This window comes from Triturus cristatus, chromosome 1_2 (genome assembly GCF_964204655.1).
Source record: "Triturus cristatus chromosome 1_2, aTriCri1.1, whole genome shotgun sequence".
Classification (NCBI taxonomy): Eukaryota; Metazoa; Chordata; class Amphibia; order Caudata; family Salamandridae; genus Triturus; species Triturus cristatus.
In genome coordinates this window covers 223,090,408-223,109,449 of record NC_140580.1, presented here as the reverse complement: position 1 = coordinate 223,109,449, position 19,042 = coordinate 223,090,408, and the positions used below count along the sequence as shown (strand labels likewise).

At 42.4% G+C, this 19,042-nt stretch overlaps 1 protein-coding gene across 10 annotated transcripts in view; it reads left to right on the top strand.

Moving 5' to 3' along the window:
- Window positions 1–19,042, top strand: part of SEC24C (SEC24 homolog C, COPII component) — a 1,178,749-nt gene that overhangs the window by 119,513 nt on the left and 1,040,194 nt on the right. For 5 of the 10 annotated variants that reach the window (XM_085603503.1, XM_085603506.1, XM_085603501.1 and 2 more), the window contains exons 3-4: window positions 5,127–5,259; window positions 13,598–13,767. In XM_085603503.1, coding sequence (XP_085459629.1) covers window positions 5,127–5,259; window positions 13,598–13,767 — 303 coding nt within the window. The remainder of the gene's footprint in view (window positions 1–5,126; window positions 5,260–13,597; window positions 13,768–19,042) is intronic. The other 5 variants (XM_085603507.1, XM_085603502.1, XM_085603500.1 and 2 more) reach the window with 1 other exon arrangement.

Sequence of the window (19,042 nt, the reverse complement as noted above, 5' to 3'; positions counted from 1 at the left end):
AAACCTCGGGATGCCAGGACTAAAAGACGCCGCTGGCAGTGATCACATCCCCGGCCAAATTCCTCACCTTCGTTACGACCAATCCTTCGAGCATCCGAGTCGCCGATGAGCCCCACGTGACGGGCGCCAATTGATGAGTACAGGCCCCAGCTAGGCCCGCAGAATACAAGGGTTCGCTCTCCTGTAACAAAAGCTAGAAGGAAGTTGGCACGGAAACTGCAAATACAAAGACCGAGTTTATTAACCCTTAAGGGTGGTCCTACAATCTACACAACACTCTTCAGTATTGTATAGAGTAGCACAAAGAACTTGCGTACGTGGTCCCCTTTTATACACAACAGAGGGGCTCATAAGTGGGTGGATACAACATAGAGCAAAATTCATTACCATTTATGGACATTTTCGATACAGGATCAATATGTGGGCGGAGTTAACAATTTCCTGAGCCCGCGAAAACATGGTCAAACAAGGACTAACTGATAACAGATGTGGTCAAGTCTGGGCTGCGCCAGACGGACAAAGGAGCTATTTATAGACTGTTACTAGGCAGATTACAAGAGCAACTAGCGAGAAGGTAGGACTCTTCTCGTGCAAAGCACGTGGAGACATGACCATACAAAATGGAGTCCAGACTTTAGTCAACATAAGACAAGAAACATGATTTTAACTAGAGAGAATTCATGTCTTCAGTGAATGCTTAATCATAACGCTGTTTTAGTTTTCAACAGCGGGATTGTTTTTTAAATTGGTTCTCCTGGCTTCCCCGGTGGATCTCCAGACTGTGCATGTTGTTGTTACCGGTTTTCATGCTGTTCTAATTTTTGTGTGGGTACAATTGGGGATTCCCTGCTGTAAAAAGGCTGTCCTCAAATTGGGTAGAATGCAAGTAGCTAGGAAAGAAGTAATTGTCAAAAGTGTGCTTAAAGAGCAACAGGCCCCCAATAAAATAACTGTCCTGAAGTATGGGTTAGATAGTGAAGTTGACATTTCAACTAGAGGGGAGGAATGTTAATATTGAGTCTGTCAATATGAATAAGGAAACATTAATTTATGGAAACAAAATTGCAGCTTTAACTAATTCGCCTGTCATGAACTCCACGTCACACACACAAACGCAAAATTCCCAACCTTTGCCGCCAGGTTTCCCCACCCGTAGTCAAAGGGCAATGCGATATGGATGAACTGGTCAGGCAGATTTGCGTACGCTTTTCCGCCTCTCCCACTCATTCCACTAGTAGTACGCAAGCTCAGGCAGCAGTCTCTCAAACTGATCCTAGTAGCTCCCACATGGGCACGCCAACCGTGGTTCACAACACTACTAGATCTATCTAGTTCCACACCAAAAACTACATCTCTCCTCGTCCTTAACCCAGAACCATGGCGAGATCAGACATCCAGATCCAGGTCAACTGAATCTGGCGAACTGGCTCCTGAAGTCCTAGAGTTCGGTTACCTTAACTTGCCACTGGACTGCATGAACATTATAAAAGAAGCCAGAAGACCTACTACTAGAGCTTGCTATGCTGCAAAATGGAAAAAATTTGCCATTTACTGCACTAACAATAATATACACCCACTGGATGCATCCATCCAGAATATCATTTGCTACTTACTACACTTGCAAAGATGTAATTTAGCATATTCCTCCATACGTCTCCACCTAGCAGCATTAGCAGCTTACTTACAAAATCCACAGCACTTGTCACGCTTTAGAGTCCCTGCGATCAAAGCCTTCATGGAAGGACTTAAAATAATTATTCCTCCCAGATTACCACCCTCTCCAGTGTGGAATCTAAACATTGTTCTTACTAGGCTCATGGGACCCCCCATTTGAACCGCTACATAAATGCGAACTACAGTTCCTCACATGGAAAGTAGCTTTCCTTATCGCAATCACTTCTCTCAGAAGGGTAAGTGAAATCCAGGCTTTAACCATACAAGAACCATTCTTACAATTACATCGTAACAAAGTGGTTCTTAGGACCAATCCAAAATTCCTTCCAAAAGTCATATCTCCTTTTCATCCTAACCAGTCAGTAGAGTTACCAGTGTTCTTTCCAAACCCAGACTCTGTAGCGGAAAGTGCTCTTCACACCTTAGATGTTAAAAGAGCCCTACTTTACTACATTGACAGAAACAAATATTTCCGCAAAACAATTGTTCGTAGCTTTCTCTCCACAACATAAGGGCAACCCCATCTCCAAATCTGGGATTGCTAGGTGGATAGTTAAATGTATCCAAATATGCTACCAGAAAGCTAAACGCACACTAACAGTTCCCCCTAGGGCGCATTCCACACGCAAACTAGGGGCTTCCATGGCACTCTTAGGGAACATTCCCTTAGAAGACATTTTGTAAGGCAGCCACATGGTCTACAACACACGCCTTCACTAAACACTATTGTGTTGATGTGCAAGCAAAGCAACAAGCTTCTGTGGGCCAAGCAGTCCTTAAAACTTTATTTCAAACTGCTGCAACCGATACAGGTGACCACCGCTAGGGGAGATACTGCTATATAGTCTATGCTAGTGTGTGAGATCTGCAGCTCATATGCCTCGAACGGAAAATGCTACTTACCAGTATGCATCTGTTCTTGGCATGTAGAGCTGCAGATCCACACACGCCCACCCACCTCCCTGGGACCTGTATCTGTTCCAGCTTTATCTTACTTGGATATCACACATGGACATCTTTCTCTTCTACTAACTCCCATCATTTGCCATCATGGCGAAAAACAATCTAACAAAGGAGTTGATGCCCATGCACACTATCGTCCAAGGGAGGAGTCACCTATCTCGTGACTACAAAGACTTCTTCCAAGACAACAACAACCTGCAAGCATCCGAGCCCAACACCAAATGGCGATCTACTATGCTAGTGTGTGGATCTGCAGCTCTACATGCCAAGAACAGATGCATACTGGTAAGTAGCATATTCCTAATTAGTTCTGCTTAACAAATGTACATATTACTGTACATCTTTTATCATATCTATTTATCTACAATTGCTTCACTATTGAATTACAAGAAAAAAATACATTTTATGTACAGCAACACTTGAAAGCCAGAGTTTATTAAATGCATCTTTAACCTACATATACTACCTTCCTTATGCATATATACCTTCCACGTACTTATGTATCTATATATTTATTACTTTTTTCTAATTCAGCATATCCAAAGCACTACCCTATTTCTCACCCTATACTGCTCTCAATATATCCTCTACCTCAACTCTGACTCATCTCAAACCTCATTCTACTGCTCTTTCCTAAGCACTACCCTATTTCTCACCCTATGCTTCTATCAATATATCCTCTACCTTCACTACTATGATCCCCAAAATAACCCCTTCTAGACTATTTCCTCCTCTACCCCTCCTTGCATGATCTTGTACCTATTTTAATGTTCAGATCTCCCAAACCAGCCTTTCTAAACCCTTACCTCGGACTCTTCCCCCTCCAATTCCATTTACTCATCTCAAACCCCCTCCTACTGCTATGAACTCAACAAAACAAAATTCTACACCCTTCCCTCTTCTATCCTTCCTTCTTCTATCACCCTCTATCCCTCCACTATTCTTTTTCAATCCAATAAACAGAATAGCATGTCCACTACTCAAATTAATGTCTTATTTGCCTATACTAACTCCTCTCCACCTCCCCTTTACTCACACCAAACCCTTTCCTATGGCTATAAACTTCCAAAAAAAGAAAAACAATTCTAGACACTTCCCCTTCCTACTCAATAAAAATAACTGACTAACATATCCACCACTCAAAATATTTTCATATTTCACTATATTACTTCACTACTAATTCTTTATGGGTTTCGGAGTAGCGTGCTACTTGCCAAAAAGAGCTTCAATACCCCATCAGGGGTAGCAAGCGCTATATAAATCCAAACCTTTTTTGCGCTTTAATCCCTCCACTAGCCTTCCAAATCTAAATAACTGACTAACATATCCACCAGTAAAATTAGTTTCATATTTCACTATACTAATTCATCACTAATCCCTGATGGGTTCCGCAGTAGCGTGCTACTCGCCGAAAGAGCACTTTGACGCCTCGTCATGGGTAGTAAGAAATATATAAATGCAATTACAATACAGTACATAGGTCACACATTTTCTGATTCTGAGTGACTTACATGGGTTATGAATGCCTAAAACGTCCTTGTAGTATTTTCTCTTGGCACTCCATTATTGTTCAGGCAGTGGGCACTTGCTCAGGTATTTGCTGAAAGCAGATATTCCACCTTCAATGCTGGTACGTATGTCTGGTTCCCCCACATTGATCATACGCCATTCATGCCTTGCACACTGCTTTAAGGCTAATATAATGGCAGTTTGACCAGAGGGAAAGACTACTCCGTTATTTCGGGCCTTGTCCTAGAAGGCAAATACTAAGGATGGGTTTTGAGGAGATTGGAGACTCCTATTCATCTGCTATTTGCATGCAGATCTTATTTAGTATTGTATCTACAAAATGTAGATTGATCACTGTTTTATTGTAGTATAAATGTTACTAGCTGCACCAGCCCTCGTTTGGGAGATGGGGAAGCAGATGCAGCAGATGCTTGTTTCAACTGAATATTTAAAGTTCAATTGTTTCACCCACTCAGAAGTACATAGATGCCAAGTGTCTCTCATGTTATGTGTAACCCGTTTACACAGACCGAACTATTTATCCCAAAGCTCTGTGCTGCTGTATGTTTTAAGTGCATGCATAAAATGTTGAAAGTTGAACCTGCTATCCCCCAAGTAAAAGACCGCACTGGCCGAATGTGTCACCCAAGATATAGTGGAACTGGGCAGCCTTGGAAATATTTCTGTTCCTTTTCAAATATGAACACTGCGTTGTCACTGGAGTAGTTATGGGGGCAGTGCTGTTGTGATGCATATTTGATTTCGTACGGTTTGATTAGTCATTACATCCACAAGAATATCCAATTCAAAGCCATGGTTTGTACCCTGATCCTGGTTGGTAGCCTAATATTTGGTAACTTTTATTTCCATGAGTATTTTCTGTTGATTGTGAAAAATATTGGACTTGTATCTTTATTCCTTATGTCAGAATAACTCTCACTAATTCTTTTATTTTGATGATATTCTCTAAAAATCTTCAGGTTCATCGAGAGCGCCCCCTTCTTCAGGGGACCCACCCACCACCGCAACTACTGGGTCTGCAGGACAGTCAGTATATAGTCCGAATTTACATGGTGATCTCCAAAATGGACCTTCGGCTGGTCAAAGGCGGAGGTAAGGCTTTCAGGAAAGGGAGCTCCTAGTCGGTACAAAAATATTGTGCTTTCTTTTTAGAAGACTTTTTTTTAAATAATAAAGTAGTCTACTACAAAAATTGTATTTTGAAACTGTCTTTAAGTGTGAGCTTCCACCAATTCAATTGTGTGTTTTTCTGGCACCTTCAGCTCCATGCTGTAGAAATTCTCTTTAAATATTCGCCAGCTTGTGCCATCTTGAGTTTGAGAACTGGTAAGAGCGAGGAGTCAAGCATAACACATTCTTAATTAGAAATCTTGTCCTGTTGCACCTGCCACAACCTAATTCTGAAAATATGACTTTTTTTCAAGACCATTAGGAAATTAAATTCCTCTTCTATCTGCTATTAGCAGTCTTCTACACTTTGAGCAAACTAAGTAGCTTTCTGCAGTCTGTCCTGTTCTTAAAAAATCACTATGACTGTTATGATCAGCCCACTGAAAGAACATAAAACTCCATTCTAGTCAGATGAAATGCTTTGTTAGGCCAGAAGTAGAATCGTGTGCATGTTATCTAGAGGGGTACCATTTGCTTGTCGAAATCTGAATAACATCAGCCAATAGTAAATTGTAGAAGTTTTCTCACATGCCAAGTTTGGCAGTGGGTTATATGCGAAAGACAAGTTCTGGGCACTAGTAAAGGTTTTTTCTTTGCAACGCTTTATAGACTGACCCCTTGGAGTGGTTATATAGAATTCTGTCAGTCAGGTGAGGTGTAAGGCACTATCCATAAGCCCAGTGGCTAGTGGGATGGTACTAGTGTTGTATGATTTCACCTCGTCATACTCCTTAATTTCAATTTACCACCCCAGGTGTCAGGATTGGAATACAAAGGAGGTGGAGTTTTCTAACAGTTTTAGTGCAGGTTTAAATTTTATTTGAATTTCTCTCTTGCTTATCTTTTCTGATGGTGTTTCTACTGTCCAGCATGTAAAGGAGATGATTATTCTAGTCTTATAGGATGAGTCTTGCATTCTTGTTTTTTTTAAAACCTTTATTTAACTTTTCCCATTAATACCATACATGGATGTACAATGTATAAGCATAGATATAGAGTTCTCACAGTTTTCAAATAGAAACAAACATTGCAAACCTCTTGCAACACATGTAGATGGGTCTGTACCTTCCCTCCTTTAATCCGTGTTGTAATTTCTTTAATATAAGACCTGGTTCCCTTACTTTAATGTTCTTATATGCTCATTCCTTTCCTGGGGTTGTATTAATTGTTGGGCTCTGTGCGGTCCCTCTGACCCTGCACATGCCTCCCTACTGCATGTGCGCCCTGACTCATTTTGTGTTAAGAGTGACTGTTAGATGCGCTCTGTGTGCCCTGTAGCTGGAGGTACTCTCGGAGTGGTTGCCATATATCTTTGGGCCGCGAAGTGGGGTGGTTGTAGCTCTGCATACAATTCACTTGTGGTGTCACAATAGGACATGCTTTTAAGCCAGCCCTTTACTGTAGGTTTTTGCCTAGTGCCCCAGCGAAGCACTATTTCTCTTTTTGCCAGTAACATTGCTATTGCTGTGTATCTGTGTGTCTTTTTGGCCAGTAATTCTACATAGCCCATCAATACTATTAATAGAGTCACTGGTATGTGTGTCCTCACCATCTGTTGTACTAAGTTGAAGACTTCTTGTCAGAATGTGGAGATTGTGTTGCAAGACCAGGTCATATGAAGTAAGGGAGCTGCTTGCAAATTACATTTAGGGCAATTTCTGCGGTGTAGTATAGGCCCTTCTAAGAATCTTAAAATGTAATAATTTGTGCCTGCGATTGCAGGAGACTAGCTTAGTCTGTTTGCAGCATCCCTTCCAGATTTAATCCGCGAGTGGCTGTCCGATGTCAGCCTCCCATGTGTCTCTAACTTTAGTATCTTGCTGCGGCACTAGCTCAAGGCAAGTTTTATATAACCTAGAAGTTGTGTTCTCCGCTATTGTTTGTTATTATTGTGGTAAGTGGACTGAAATCTGTAGTTTCGAGCGGATAGGTAGAGATCACATCTCGTAATGCGCTTTGTATACGAGCCAACGAAAAGTGATCTATGCACATAGCTGCAGCAAAACGTGGATCTTCAGAGCGGATAAAAACGTGGCCTCCCGGGAACAAATCTCCATTAGTTTCTAGTCCTAACTGAGCTAGTGTGCGTTTGATCCCAACGTCTGTCGTGGGCGGGATCCAGGTATTCGCCAATAGCGGCAGGGCAGGTGAATACAGTGTGGATCCTCCTGTTCTCATGAGCAATTTTTTCCATGCCCAGCATGTGATAGACATTGGTTGAATATCCTGTGGGTCATGTGGGATTCCTACCGCGTTCAGAGGAGTGGGGTATGCAAAGTCTTGTTCTGGTTTCGCATAAGGGATGCGTGCATCTGGGTTGTACCAGTGGTATGCATACCCACTTTGCGCTACCAAATAATAAAGGTGCATGTCCGAGTCTTGCATTCTTATGTTGCTTCAGGCATGGATGAGAATGGACACTGGATTCAGCGTCATCAGGACTACTGATGACATGAAGAACTTCTGATGCTGGGCAGCATTTTTGCTGCACTGTAGTATGGTGAACAGAGTGAATTCCTGTGAAATGTTATGTATATTTGTAAAGCGTACTATCACCCAAGAGGGTATCCTGGCATTGAGCAGGTGTGTGCTCGCCTAGCCCTATCTATGCGAGATTGGTTATTTGAAAAGCCAAGACATCAGCTTCCTGCAGAGTTTAAGGAGAGGAGGGGGCTCCAATGTGGAGATGGAAGTAATTCCACGCTTTAGGAGTGATGTAAGAGAAGGCTTGTCCTCCTGATCTGCTTCTGTGCATGTGTGGGATGTGGTCGAGTAGGAGTCATGCGGAGCAGAGGTGTCTGGATGGTTGGTAGGAGATGTGACTATTCAGGTACATGGGACCTTAGTTGTGGAGTGCCTTGAGTGTGTGTGAAGAGTTTGAATTAACCACGTTTGTTTTACCATTGCCATGACCATTATTTTGCTTGACCTGTCTTCTGGTAACTACCGATGCCTCCATGACTGGGGAGCAGTGGGAGGATCGACTTGTAAATGGCCTTTGGTCAAAGGCTGAGAGATGTTTCCGCTAAAGTCTATGGAGCGCATGCCAATGCCACCTGTTATTGTAGCTTTTCTTTGCAGGTTTTGTGTTGATTTGACTATACCACAGCCATGCACAATACCAAGTGTCATTGAACAGCAGTCCTAAAGTTGTGTATGTAAGCAGTGATGTATTGACATTGAGCAGTCGTAATAAACATTTATGTTCTATGTTATTTTGCTGGGATTGATGCACTAAACCGGCTTTAGATGTCTTGGCGCGAGTGAAGCCTTCATCCAGATGCAACCTTAAAACATTTTGTGGTGTGGCGTCATGGACTGTTGGATCTCTTTGCTACTCACCAGAGCACTAGCTACCTGATATTTTGTTGTAGGGAGTTTTTGAGACGTGCTCTTGGAGATGACATGCTTGTTTGCTGAATTTATGAGCTCTTGTGTTCTGTCTCCAGCTGAACACTTGGTCTTTAAGAGTGTTAAAAGGTCTCATATAATCGTGTTTTCGTAGGCTTCAAATCGGCCTGGTAGGATTAGTAAACATATTAACGCAGGGAAGGCCGATGTTCATTCAATCTTTGCTTTTACAGGAAGGAAAGTGGGCACAGTCTGTTGAATCTGATCTGAGCAGCTTTAGGGTTTACATATTGCAGGGCGTGAGGAGGTGCTTGATATGGTGATTGCCATGCAAAGCTGCCTTTAGAAGTACAGGTAACTGGGGTTCTCAAGTGGTGAAATCCAAGTAATCTGGATCCTCATGGACCTTCACTGTCTGAAAGTATATCCTTTTCTATTAAAATTGCAAATTTCGGCTGTCATTGTATGGCAGTGGTTTCCAGCATATATCTATTTTTTAATAAAACAGCCATCCCCGATTCCTGCTCGATTCCGTTGCTGAAGGGGTTTGCTGACAGTTCCCTGCTGCAGCACTTATAATAGGTCAATTGGACCTCAACTCAGTGTTGGTTCAGTTTATGGCTCTAGACTCTGAGACAGTACAAAGTTGTGATTTAAACGCCCCGAGGGTGAATCGTGTACAGACCCTGTATGATTTGGTGCATTCTATGTTCTTGTGTTGTAAAATGATTAAGTCCCCATTCATTTATTTTTTAGTAATCTTTATTTAAAGATGAGAGCTAACAAGAGTAACTCTTATTATTATGCAGGCCTAGAAAAAAATCGTTAAGATGTTTACAGACCTGCAGGTCTAGTGACTTGAATATTCTACTCAACATATCTGTAATATGTTTGACCCATACGCTGATCTATTGTGTGATCCTAGGCAAATATCTTAGTTCACTGATTTGCCTTTTTTCTTCTTTATAACGTATGAGAGCACCCTCAAAGTTCTGAGTTTAAGCTATTTTGTTTGAGCCATAATACTATAGCCCATATACAGGGTACACATAACTTGCTTCTTGGGTCACTGACAGCATTGTCATCAGAGAGGAAGCCGAAATGTTTCTCAGTTTATGTTATCAATCACTTTTATTAAATCTATTACTAAAGCATGATGTGATAGCATACTGTCATTTAGAGACAGCATATTTTCCATTGAGGTGGGAAAAAACTTACCCACTGACATGCTGTTTTAATGATAAAGCTATATAGCATACAAATGATATGTGGAAATCAAGTTTCAGCAAATATTTATTAGTTGCACATAAACTGTCCTGGTTTTTTCTTATCCTATTTAAATCTAGTTCCGTCGCACTTCAGAATTACAAAAAAGTGCTTTCCCAAGTGCTGATATATTTTATAAATGTGTGCAGGTAATTTTAACGCTATTTTAATGTTGGGGACGCGCTTACAGAGGGGAGACTTTGACTTCAGAGCCCGCTAGAGCCCGCCGTGAGGGGAACGGCCACCGTTGGGGGGGAACAGAGCTTAATCCTCCGCATCCTAGCGCCAACAGCGCCGCCGTGAGGGGAACAGCCAGCGGGGCTGGACTACATTTCCGGCCTTAGGGAGATAGGAATCTCCTTCACGGAGAGCAGTGATGCCTTGTGGTGAAAACCAGAGATCCCTAGAATCCACAAAACCGATCCTCCTCCTTTTGATCAAGACCACCACCATCGGGACAGGGAAGATGAGGACCATGTATGAGACAGGCAAGACTGCCCAAGTGGCAGCAGAGATGAAAAAATAAGACCTTGCCCTGCTTGACATCCGTGAGACCAAATGGACACTGTTTGGACAGAAAAGACTGGCTCCAGGAGGAGTGCTGCTGTATTCTGGATGCAAGGAAGAGAATGCAACTTACTCAGGGAGTAGCACTGATGCCAACACCAACAGAGCTCTGATTGGATGGGAAGCCCACAGTCCCAGAATCATCACCACGACCTTCCGCACAAAGAAAGAGTATCAACATTAATGTTCACCAGTGCTATGCACCTACAAATGACAGCAAAAGAGGTAAAAGAACAGTTTTACAACAGACTCCAGTCCACCCTGGAGAAACGCCTTAAAAGCAACATCACCATAATGATGGGGGACCTCCATGCTAACATTGGAAACGGCTACACTGGGTACGAAGAAGTCATGGGCAACCATGGCCTTTGCGACATGAATGAGAATGGTGAAAGGCTTGCAGATCTCTGTGCCATGAACAGTCTGGTCACAGGCGGTAGTGTATTCTCACACAAAAGAATACACAAGGTAACGTGGGTGTCACCAGACCATTCAACAGAGAATCTGATCAACCATGTCTACATTGGCAAGTTCTGAAGGTCCCTGCAGGATGTGAGAGTGATGAGAGGATTGAAAGTGGCGTCAGCCCATCACATTGTCATGGCCAGGCTAAAGCTGAAGAAAGCATGGATGGTACCGAGAAACCAGTCACCAAAGAGAGAAGGACTAAGAAAAACTGTTGCTTGGAGAAAGGACACCCGGGGTAACGACGGACAGAGCGTTGCCTCACGCCCTGAGTTGTTACCAGGAGCGGTGGGTGGTATCCCCGATTACATACGGGCAATTTCCAAGTATCACTGTAGTTTTTCCTACAAATTGCACACCGGTATACGGTTGGTTGTATCGTTCCTTAATACTTAATTTGTGGTAATTTTCACTCGCTCAAGAATTGTTGCAGTACCAATACACTATGGTCCTAAAGAAAGCCATGATCACAATCTTGATTTAGTTTGGCTGAAACATGTAGACCTCTTCCTTCACTAGCGCGTTTATTTGTTCAGGCCGCACCTTTACTGCTTTTTAACCTTGACACCTTGAGATATCCAATAAACATATTATTTTCTCCTTGTAGTCAATTTTAACACACACCTCATTGACACTGCACCATTTATTTTTCACCACACTGTATGTAGCTTTATCGATCTTTAGGAGATCTAGTCCTCTGTTTACATCTAAAAACATCCGTGAGCTCCTCCTTTGACACTAGCAAGGAGTTGCAGCTCCTTAACTGCACTAGGTTGCAGTTAAGATGAGATCCCAAATGATGAAGCATGCCACCTCGGTGGGTGACGGGATCCTGTCCTCTTTAAGAGGACTCCCTTTATAGTTCCACTTCCTGTTGAGTTGTACCAGTCAGTTTACACTTCTCTCTGTAAGAGACCCGCGGACTCTTGGGTTTTGTAGATATGGTAGGGGGACCTGTCCGCGCTGGTCTGTAAATCTCCCTAAGACCCTTCAACCTACCCGGTTTTGTGAGACTTCCTGGTCTCCTCCATCCTGTTGGTTGACCACACCAGATGGCACATGTGGTTCCTGATGCGGGACCTGAAGTCTAAGTGGGCCCAGCACCAAGGGAACCTCTCAGAATTCATTCAGGTGCCGTAGGAGACTGCGATACAGCTGCAGTGGAGGCAGCTGGACCACAATTGGACCGGTGACACCCATGCCTAGCGATTGTGACAGATGTATCGTTGCTGGTTTGGAGAGGTCATCTGGGATAAGTGGAGATTAGAGGACTCTAGTCTCCAGCGGAAAAACCTCCTCTCCAGAGAGACTAACTTTTACATCGCGGTCATCACTCCGCGATGCCATTTCAACTCGGTAGTTACAATAACCGCATTGTTACCACGCAAAGCCATTACTACGCATGTCATTACATCGACTAGCAGTAGATGGCGCGCTAACATTAGGAATAGTATAGTTTACTATTCTAACACCTTCCGTACTTTACGTAGGCTGGAGTTAGAATAGTAAATTATACATTTCTAATGTCCGCGCACCATCTGCTGCAAGTCGATGTAGTGACTTGCGTAGTAATGGCATTGCGTGGTAACAACGCTGTCATAATGACCACGTTGTAATGCCACGTGAGGTAATGACTCTCGTTGTAATGAGTCATATTCCCTCTCCATCACCCTGTAGGAGTCGTGGGTGATTCACTTGCCACTAAAGGCCTTCCATGCGCCCATCCCAGCAGAATAGGTACAGAATCTCAAAGACTGCACTATTGCCAAGTGGTATTGCAACATGCAGGGTGAAGTGGGATAGTCTGTCCTGTACTATGATACTCTGGGCATTTCCCACACACACCTGGCAGTATCTTTAGATGCCATGGCAGACGAACTCATCTGGCATTGCTTAGTGGATCACGTATCACGGCTACACTCTGTTGGTACAGGGCAGCTCTCAAGAATGGGTCAAGCCCTGGCGTGACTTTTTGCCACTGCCAAGAAGGCGCAGTGTCCAGACTTTTGTGCATTGGAGTTTCCAAGGCAGTTTTCGCTCAAAGATGGTGTTCAGTTAGAAGGGCATACAGAAGTCATGAGCTCCAGTCTGTCTCAACCTCTTCTGCCCAAAGGTCTGAAGAAGACCTTAAACTGTTGGGCCATTGATCTTTACATTCCCGTTGTTTCATGTCAAGTAAATTCAACTGTAATGTATTTGTACTAGGAAGAGCAGTCTTATGATGGACAGAAATTGTGGTTCGTTGTTAGACGTCTGCCTGTTTCTCGTGGTAACCTTTTCCCAAACTTCGCCTGCTCCCAATGTACCCATTGCATACATTATGTAACTTTCCAATGAACAAACCACGTTTCATTTTTTCATTTGCTGATCCACAGGTACTTGTCTGTGTCCACTACCCATAGATCTAGCCTATGACTTTGGCCTACCAAGTTTGATGCCTTTTAGACTGAGTAGCAAACTTGGAGCAAAACTGCACAAAGTATTAATGAATTTTTTTCCCCAGCTCATTAATAAATATGTATGATTCATTATCTGTTATCTTTTTAAAACTTTGCATGGTTATGTAAAAGTTCAATCCTGATAAGTGAATTGTTCTTTCTATTTTTTTAAGCAGTCCAGCTGTGCCTCATTTGTACATGCAGACGGTCACATCACAGCCAGCTGCCCCTCTGTCACACGGCCCTCAATCAACCAGTACACATCAACTGACCTCTCAGATGGTAGGAATGCAGATTGGTGATATGAGTTCTTCAGCTCCTCCCCCAGCTGGACTGGGGTATGGTGAGTTAAAATTGAAGTTTGGAAGGCGTGAATATGTGTAGTGCATGATATGAGGAGTTAACATGACCTGCTGTTCGAAATCTGAAGTATTTCACCTTAATTTTACCTCTCTTCAGTTTAGAATTTACATCATGTCTCTGAATGCTTTTGAATTGCCAACTGAGGTAGTGGATGTCATCCTTGTGGCCACTTGCCCTTCTATTAAGTCAATCTTTGCTGTGCTCTGGGAGAAAGTTTTGCCTGGTTTATCGATTAATACACCAACCCTCAGAAGGCTAAGCTTTCAGAAATGTTGATGTTCTTTCATTGGCCAAGCAGGCCCTTGCTGTGAGCATAGTAAATTGTTGTTTATCAGCCCTTTTGGCCTCTTTGTGTTTACCTGACCAACCTCCTCTAGTCAAGTTACCGAGTATGATGTGTATATAAAATGGTTTGTGTTGTGGTCCCGTGAGTGAGTGACACTACAGGACACGCTTGGATAAACTATAAAGTTTATTAGTGGGATCGACGAGCCACCGCTCCTCTCACCACAGAAGAGAGGTACCAACTGCCTATTCATAGACCATAGACTAAGCAAGTTCCCATGACAACAAATGGGATTCTGTAGTAGAACAACAAAGCATATATACGCACAACATATTACCTCTTTTTGCAACAACAAAAGCAAAACAATACATAGCAAATAATAGGAAAAACAATGGGCGTAAAAGAAAAAGAATAAAAATACATTTGTGCAACAAAAGAATAAGGAAGGATACAGTTAATGCATAAACACCAAGAAAAATGGTAAATTAACATAAAAATAATATCAGCGCAACTTCCAAGGAAGTAGTCTAACACGTAACGACCTCCTTGAATCATGACCAGGCGCACCGGTCCCAGAGACAATGTTTGGAGGAACATTTGTAGATCCTGTTGGAGAAAAAGACGCATTTGCCGGTCTTGTGGAAAAATTGGAATTGTCAGCAGATACATCAGGCGGACCTGGAAGTTTGATCATTGCAGACTGAACTTAGACAACTTTACCCAGGTTCCACCAATGACCACCCCTCACCATGACCGCACCACCACAAACTTTCTCTACACACACTGGTTCACCAAAGGACATGCCCCCTTTTTTGACAAATTTTGTGTATTTAATGCGAACCATGTCCCCAGGAAACAACTCAACCGTCTTAGCTAATTTTTTTAGATTATACCTGTTAGACATCTTTTCCTGTGCAGCTTTGACACGAGACTCCAAAGCAGCATTATCCACACAACAGGAAACCTTGTTAGCAACAGTCCTTAACAACCAAGCTGGATAAAGAGTGGATGTAGGTACTCTTCCTTTAAGTGAAACAAAAGGTGCAATTTTCGTGAGAGAATGTGGGGTTGTGCGGTAGAACCACAACATGGATCTAACTGCACCTTCAACATCAAAACAGTTATGTTTAGCCCACTTGATACAATCCACAACCACTCTGTTCATTCTCTCAACTAAACCGTTGGTTTGTGGGTGTCCAACAGAACTCCTCAAATGCTTCACACCGGACTCAATTAAAAATTCATTCATTTCTTGATTGACAAATTGCATACCATTATCAGAAACCATAGCCTCCGGAAACCCTTCTCTCATAAAAATCTCTTTAAGGAAGAGTATGGCACTACTACCAGTAGGAGACGCACAAGACTTGACCTCAGGCCACTTGCTGTGAATGTCCATTAGTACAAATGCAAAACTCAAGTTGTGGGGAAGAAAATTAAATGGCCCAACCAAATCAATTCCCACCTTAAGCCATGGCTTCGTCGGGAAAGAGATGGGTTGAAGTGGAGGATTGACAACTTTCAAACCCTTTTCTGCCCCATTGCAAACGACACACTGCCTGACCCTCCCATCTATGTCTTTGTCCATAGAGGGCCACCAATAATGTAGCCTGAGACGCTTTGTTGTCATGGTTGCTCCAAGATGGCCATCATGTGCACAATCAACTAAATAGATGCTGATCCCCATGGGAGGCACACATCTACCATCCCTCATAACAACACCATCTTCAATAGATAGTTCATCTGCTATTTTCCAATAAGGCTGAATGTCCTGAGACACACACCTCTCTCGGGGCCACCCCTTCACAATGTAATCCTTTACTTTGACAAGAATCAGATCTTCATTCACAGCCTTCTTCCACTCAGGCTCACTGCACGCTTTGTTTTCAACTGCATCTACAACAGCAATGAAGCAGTCCTCCTTATCCTCATCCACATCCACATCCACATCCAAAGGATCATCCTCACTCAGAGGGAGTCTTGACAACATATCGGCTCTAACATTTTGTTTACCTGGTATATGCTTTGTTACAAAGTCATATTGTAAAAGTTTGGTAGTCAACCGTGCAATGCGAGGTGTGGCGTATTTGAGCCGTTCACCTCCCAGAATGTACACCAGTGGTTTGTGATCCGTTTGGATAACAAATTTCCTACCCCAAATGTAGGTTCTGAATTTCTCACATGCCCAATAACATGCTAACAGCTCCTTCTCAATCACTGAATAATTAACTTCAGGATCTCTAAGTACCCTAGAAGCATAACTAATAGTGACTTCATTTTCACCTGACAATTGAGTAAGAACTGCCCCCAGACCATAATGGCTGGCATCAACTGTGATGGTGCAAGGCACTGCCGGATCATATGCTCTAAGAGTTTTGGCATTGAGCATTTCAGATTTGACCAACTCGAATGTTTCCTGACAATTGCAATCCCACTCGAAAGTGACATTCGATCTCAACATATTGGAGAGTGCCTTTATTTTGCTAGCATAGTCGGGTATAAAGCGTGAGTAAAACTCACACAACCCCAAGAAAGAGCGTAGCTCATCCTTGTTCTTTGGACTCGGACACTCCACCACTGCTTTTACCAAACCAGGTCTAGGGCTCACTCCATCACCAGAAACAAGATGTCCTAGGAATTCTATCTCTCTCTTCCAGAACTCACATTTATTCTTCTTTACAACGATTCCTTTTTTCTCAAAGATGCTAAGAACTGACCTCAGAATCTTATCATGTTCCTCCAAGTATTTGCTAAAGATTAGCACATCATCTTGAAAGATGACTACACCCTTGATGTCTTGAAGCACAGACTGCATGACCCTTTGAAATACAGAGGCCGCAGAAGCTATCCCAAAGGGCATCCTGCAAAATTGGAACGAGCCAAAAAGAGAATTGAAAGCTGTATAATGACGCGACTCAACATCCAACAAGATCTGATGATACGCTGACGCCAAATCAATCTTTGAGAACCATTGAGCATCCCTCAATTCTTCCAGTAAATCACCTATCTTTGGAAGAGGATGAGCATCCACCCATATCTCTTTATTGAGACTCCTCAAATCAATGCACAAACGGATCTCTCCACTCAGTTTTCGTGCGACAACTAATGGACTAAGCCACAAACTGGATTCCACAGGCTCAATAAACCCCGAATTCTCCAGTCTGACCAATTCTTCCTTTAGATCTGCTCTGAGACTAAAAGGCACAGACCTGACTTTGTGTTTCACCGGCACAGCGTTGTTTTTTACTTCGATCACGTGCCTAAAACCCACAATCTTACCAAGTGAGTCCGAGAACACACTGGGGAATTCCTGTTCTAAACAAGTAGAGTCAGGAATGTCTTGCACAACTAATACTTGTTCGCTTGTTCCTGGTCTCAACACCTTACCAACAAGGCCTTGATGATACCACCCAAGTATATTTAATCCACGAACTGCCACATAGATTTTTCCAAGAATCTTACGGCCTTTAAATTCCAACACATCTTCTATGTATCCTTCCAAATCTATCTTGCGTCCCTCATATGAAACGGGTGCTCTATCCGGCGGGAGAAGTGGTCTTTCACAACAAGGATTCCTTGAAAAGCTCATACGTGATCATAGTGATCCGAGCTCCAGAATCCACCAACAGCTTCAAACTAACATTACCCACGATCACATCAACATAGGGATCAACACAATCTGACGGATTACCAGAAACAATACCTTCATCAGTGACAGTGACAATCATATCCTAGAAGTTTTGTACCATGTCACTCTCGCTTAATTGCTCATCCTTTACACAGTTAACTTTTTCAGTCTTGTTAACACTGGATTGACACACTTTCGCCAAATGTCCAATCCTACCACACTTGTGACATTTTGCATTTTTCCCTGGGCAAAATCTGTAATCCTTGCCGTGCTGAGGATAGCCGCACCTGTAACCAATATTCTTTTTATTAAAATACCCCTTCTCATTAGTCTTAACTTTGCTTGATGAATTGCTATTGGCACTTGCAGAGGCAACCACATTGACAGTTTCTTTTGATGTATAATTCACGCTTAACTCCTTAATTGAATTCTGCGCCAATTCCACACTTTTTGCTACTTTGATAATTTCTTCAAGACTGGGATTACCCATAGTGAGCAGCTTTTGATGAATTTGTTTGTCACAACAATGTGCAATGAATTGGTCCCTAACCAATTGATCCCAGTATTCACCAAATTGACACTCAGAGCAAAGTTTGCGCAATGCACTATATAGATATAGATATGTATCGACATTTTCCCTTTGTAATTGCGCACGCTTAAAAAATTTGTGCCTCAAAACAACCAAACTGGGCTGGACATAAAATTTAATTACAAGCTTCTTAACAGCTTCCCGATATTCATCATCAACTTCACCTTCCGCCAAAACAATATCAGGAAGATGCTTAAAAACTTCTCTCCCTTCAAATCCCAACAAATTTAAAAGAAGGTACTTTTTCCTTTCAGCTCTATACCGTGAGGCTCCAATTGCGCCAATGTACGTTTCAAATGCATCAAACCACTGCCTCCATTGGATCTGAGGCGTTCCTGGACTTTCTAGAAATGGTGGTGGTGGATTTGCTGATTGCATGATGTTGTGAATTTTTAAGCAACACAAATACTCCCAATCAAAATAACATTTCAAACATTAAAGCTTAACAATATAAACAGAATACATTTTAAGCCTTATCTGTAAGTTTGTTACAAAGTGAAAATATTAAACAATCATTATACAACCTAAGAATGATTTCCAATATATTTTTTTTTAGACGTAAAATGTTCCACAAAAAATGTAGTACAAAAGTACTACCAAACGATTGAATCTCCACTCCTGTCAAAAAAAAACATTTGTCTGAAGTATTGCAAAAAGGTCACCCACTTGAAACGCGGCACAGTTTAGCAGAGATGTTCCGATCTTGCACCGCAGCCTTAAATTGCATCCACGCTTAGAACGAAGATTACTTT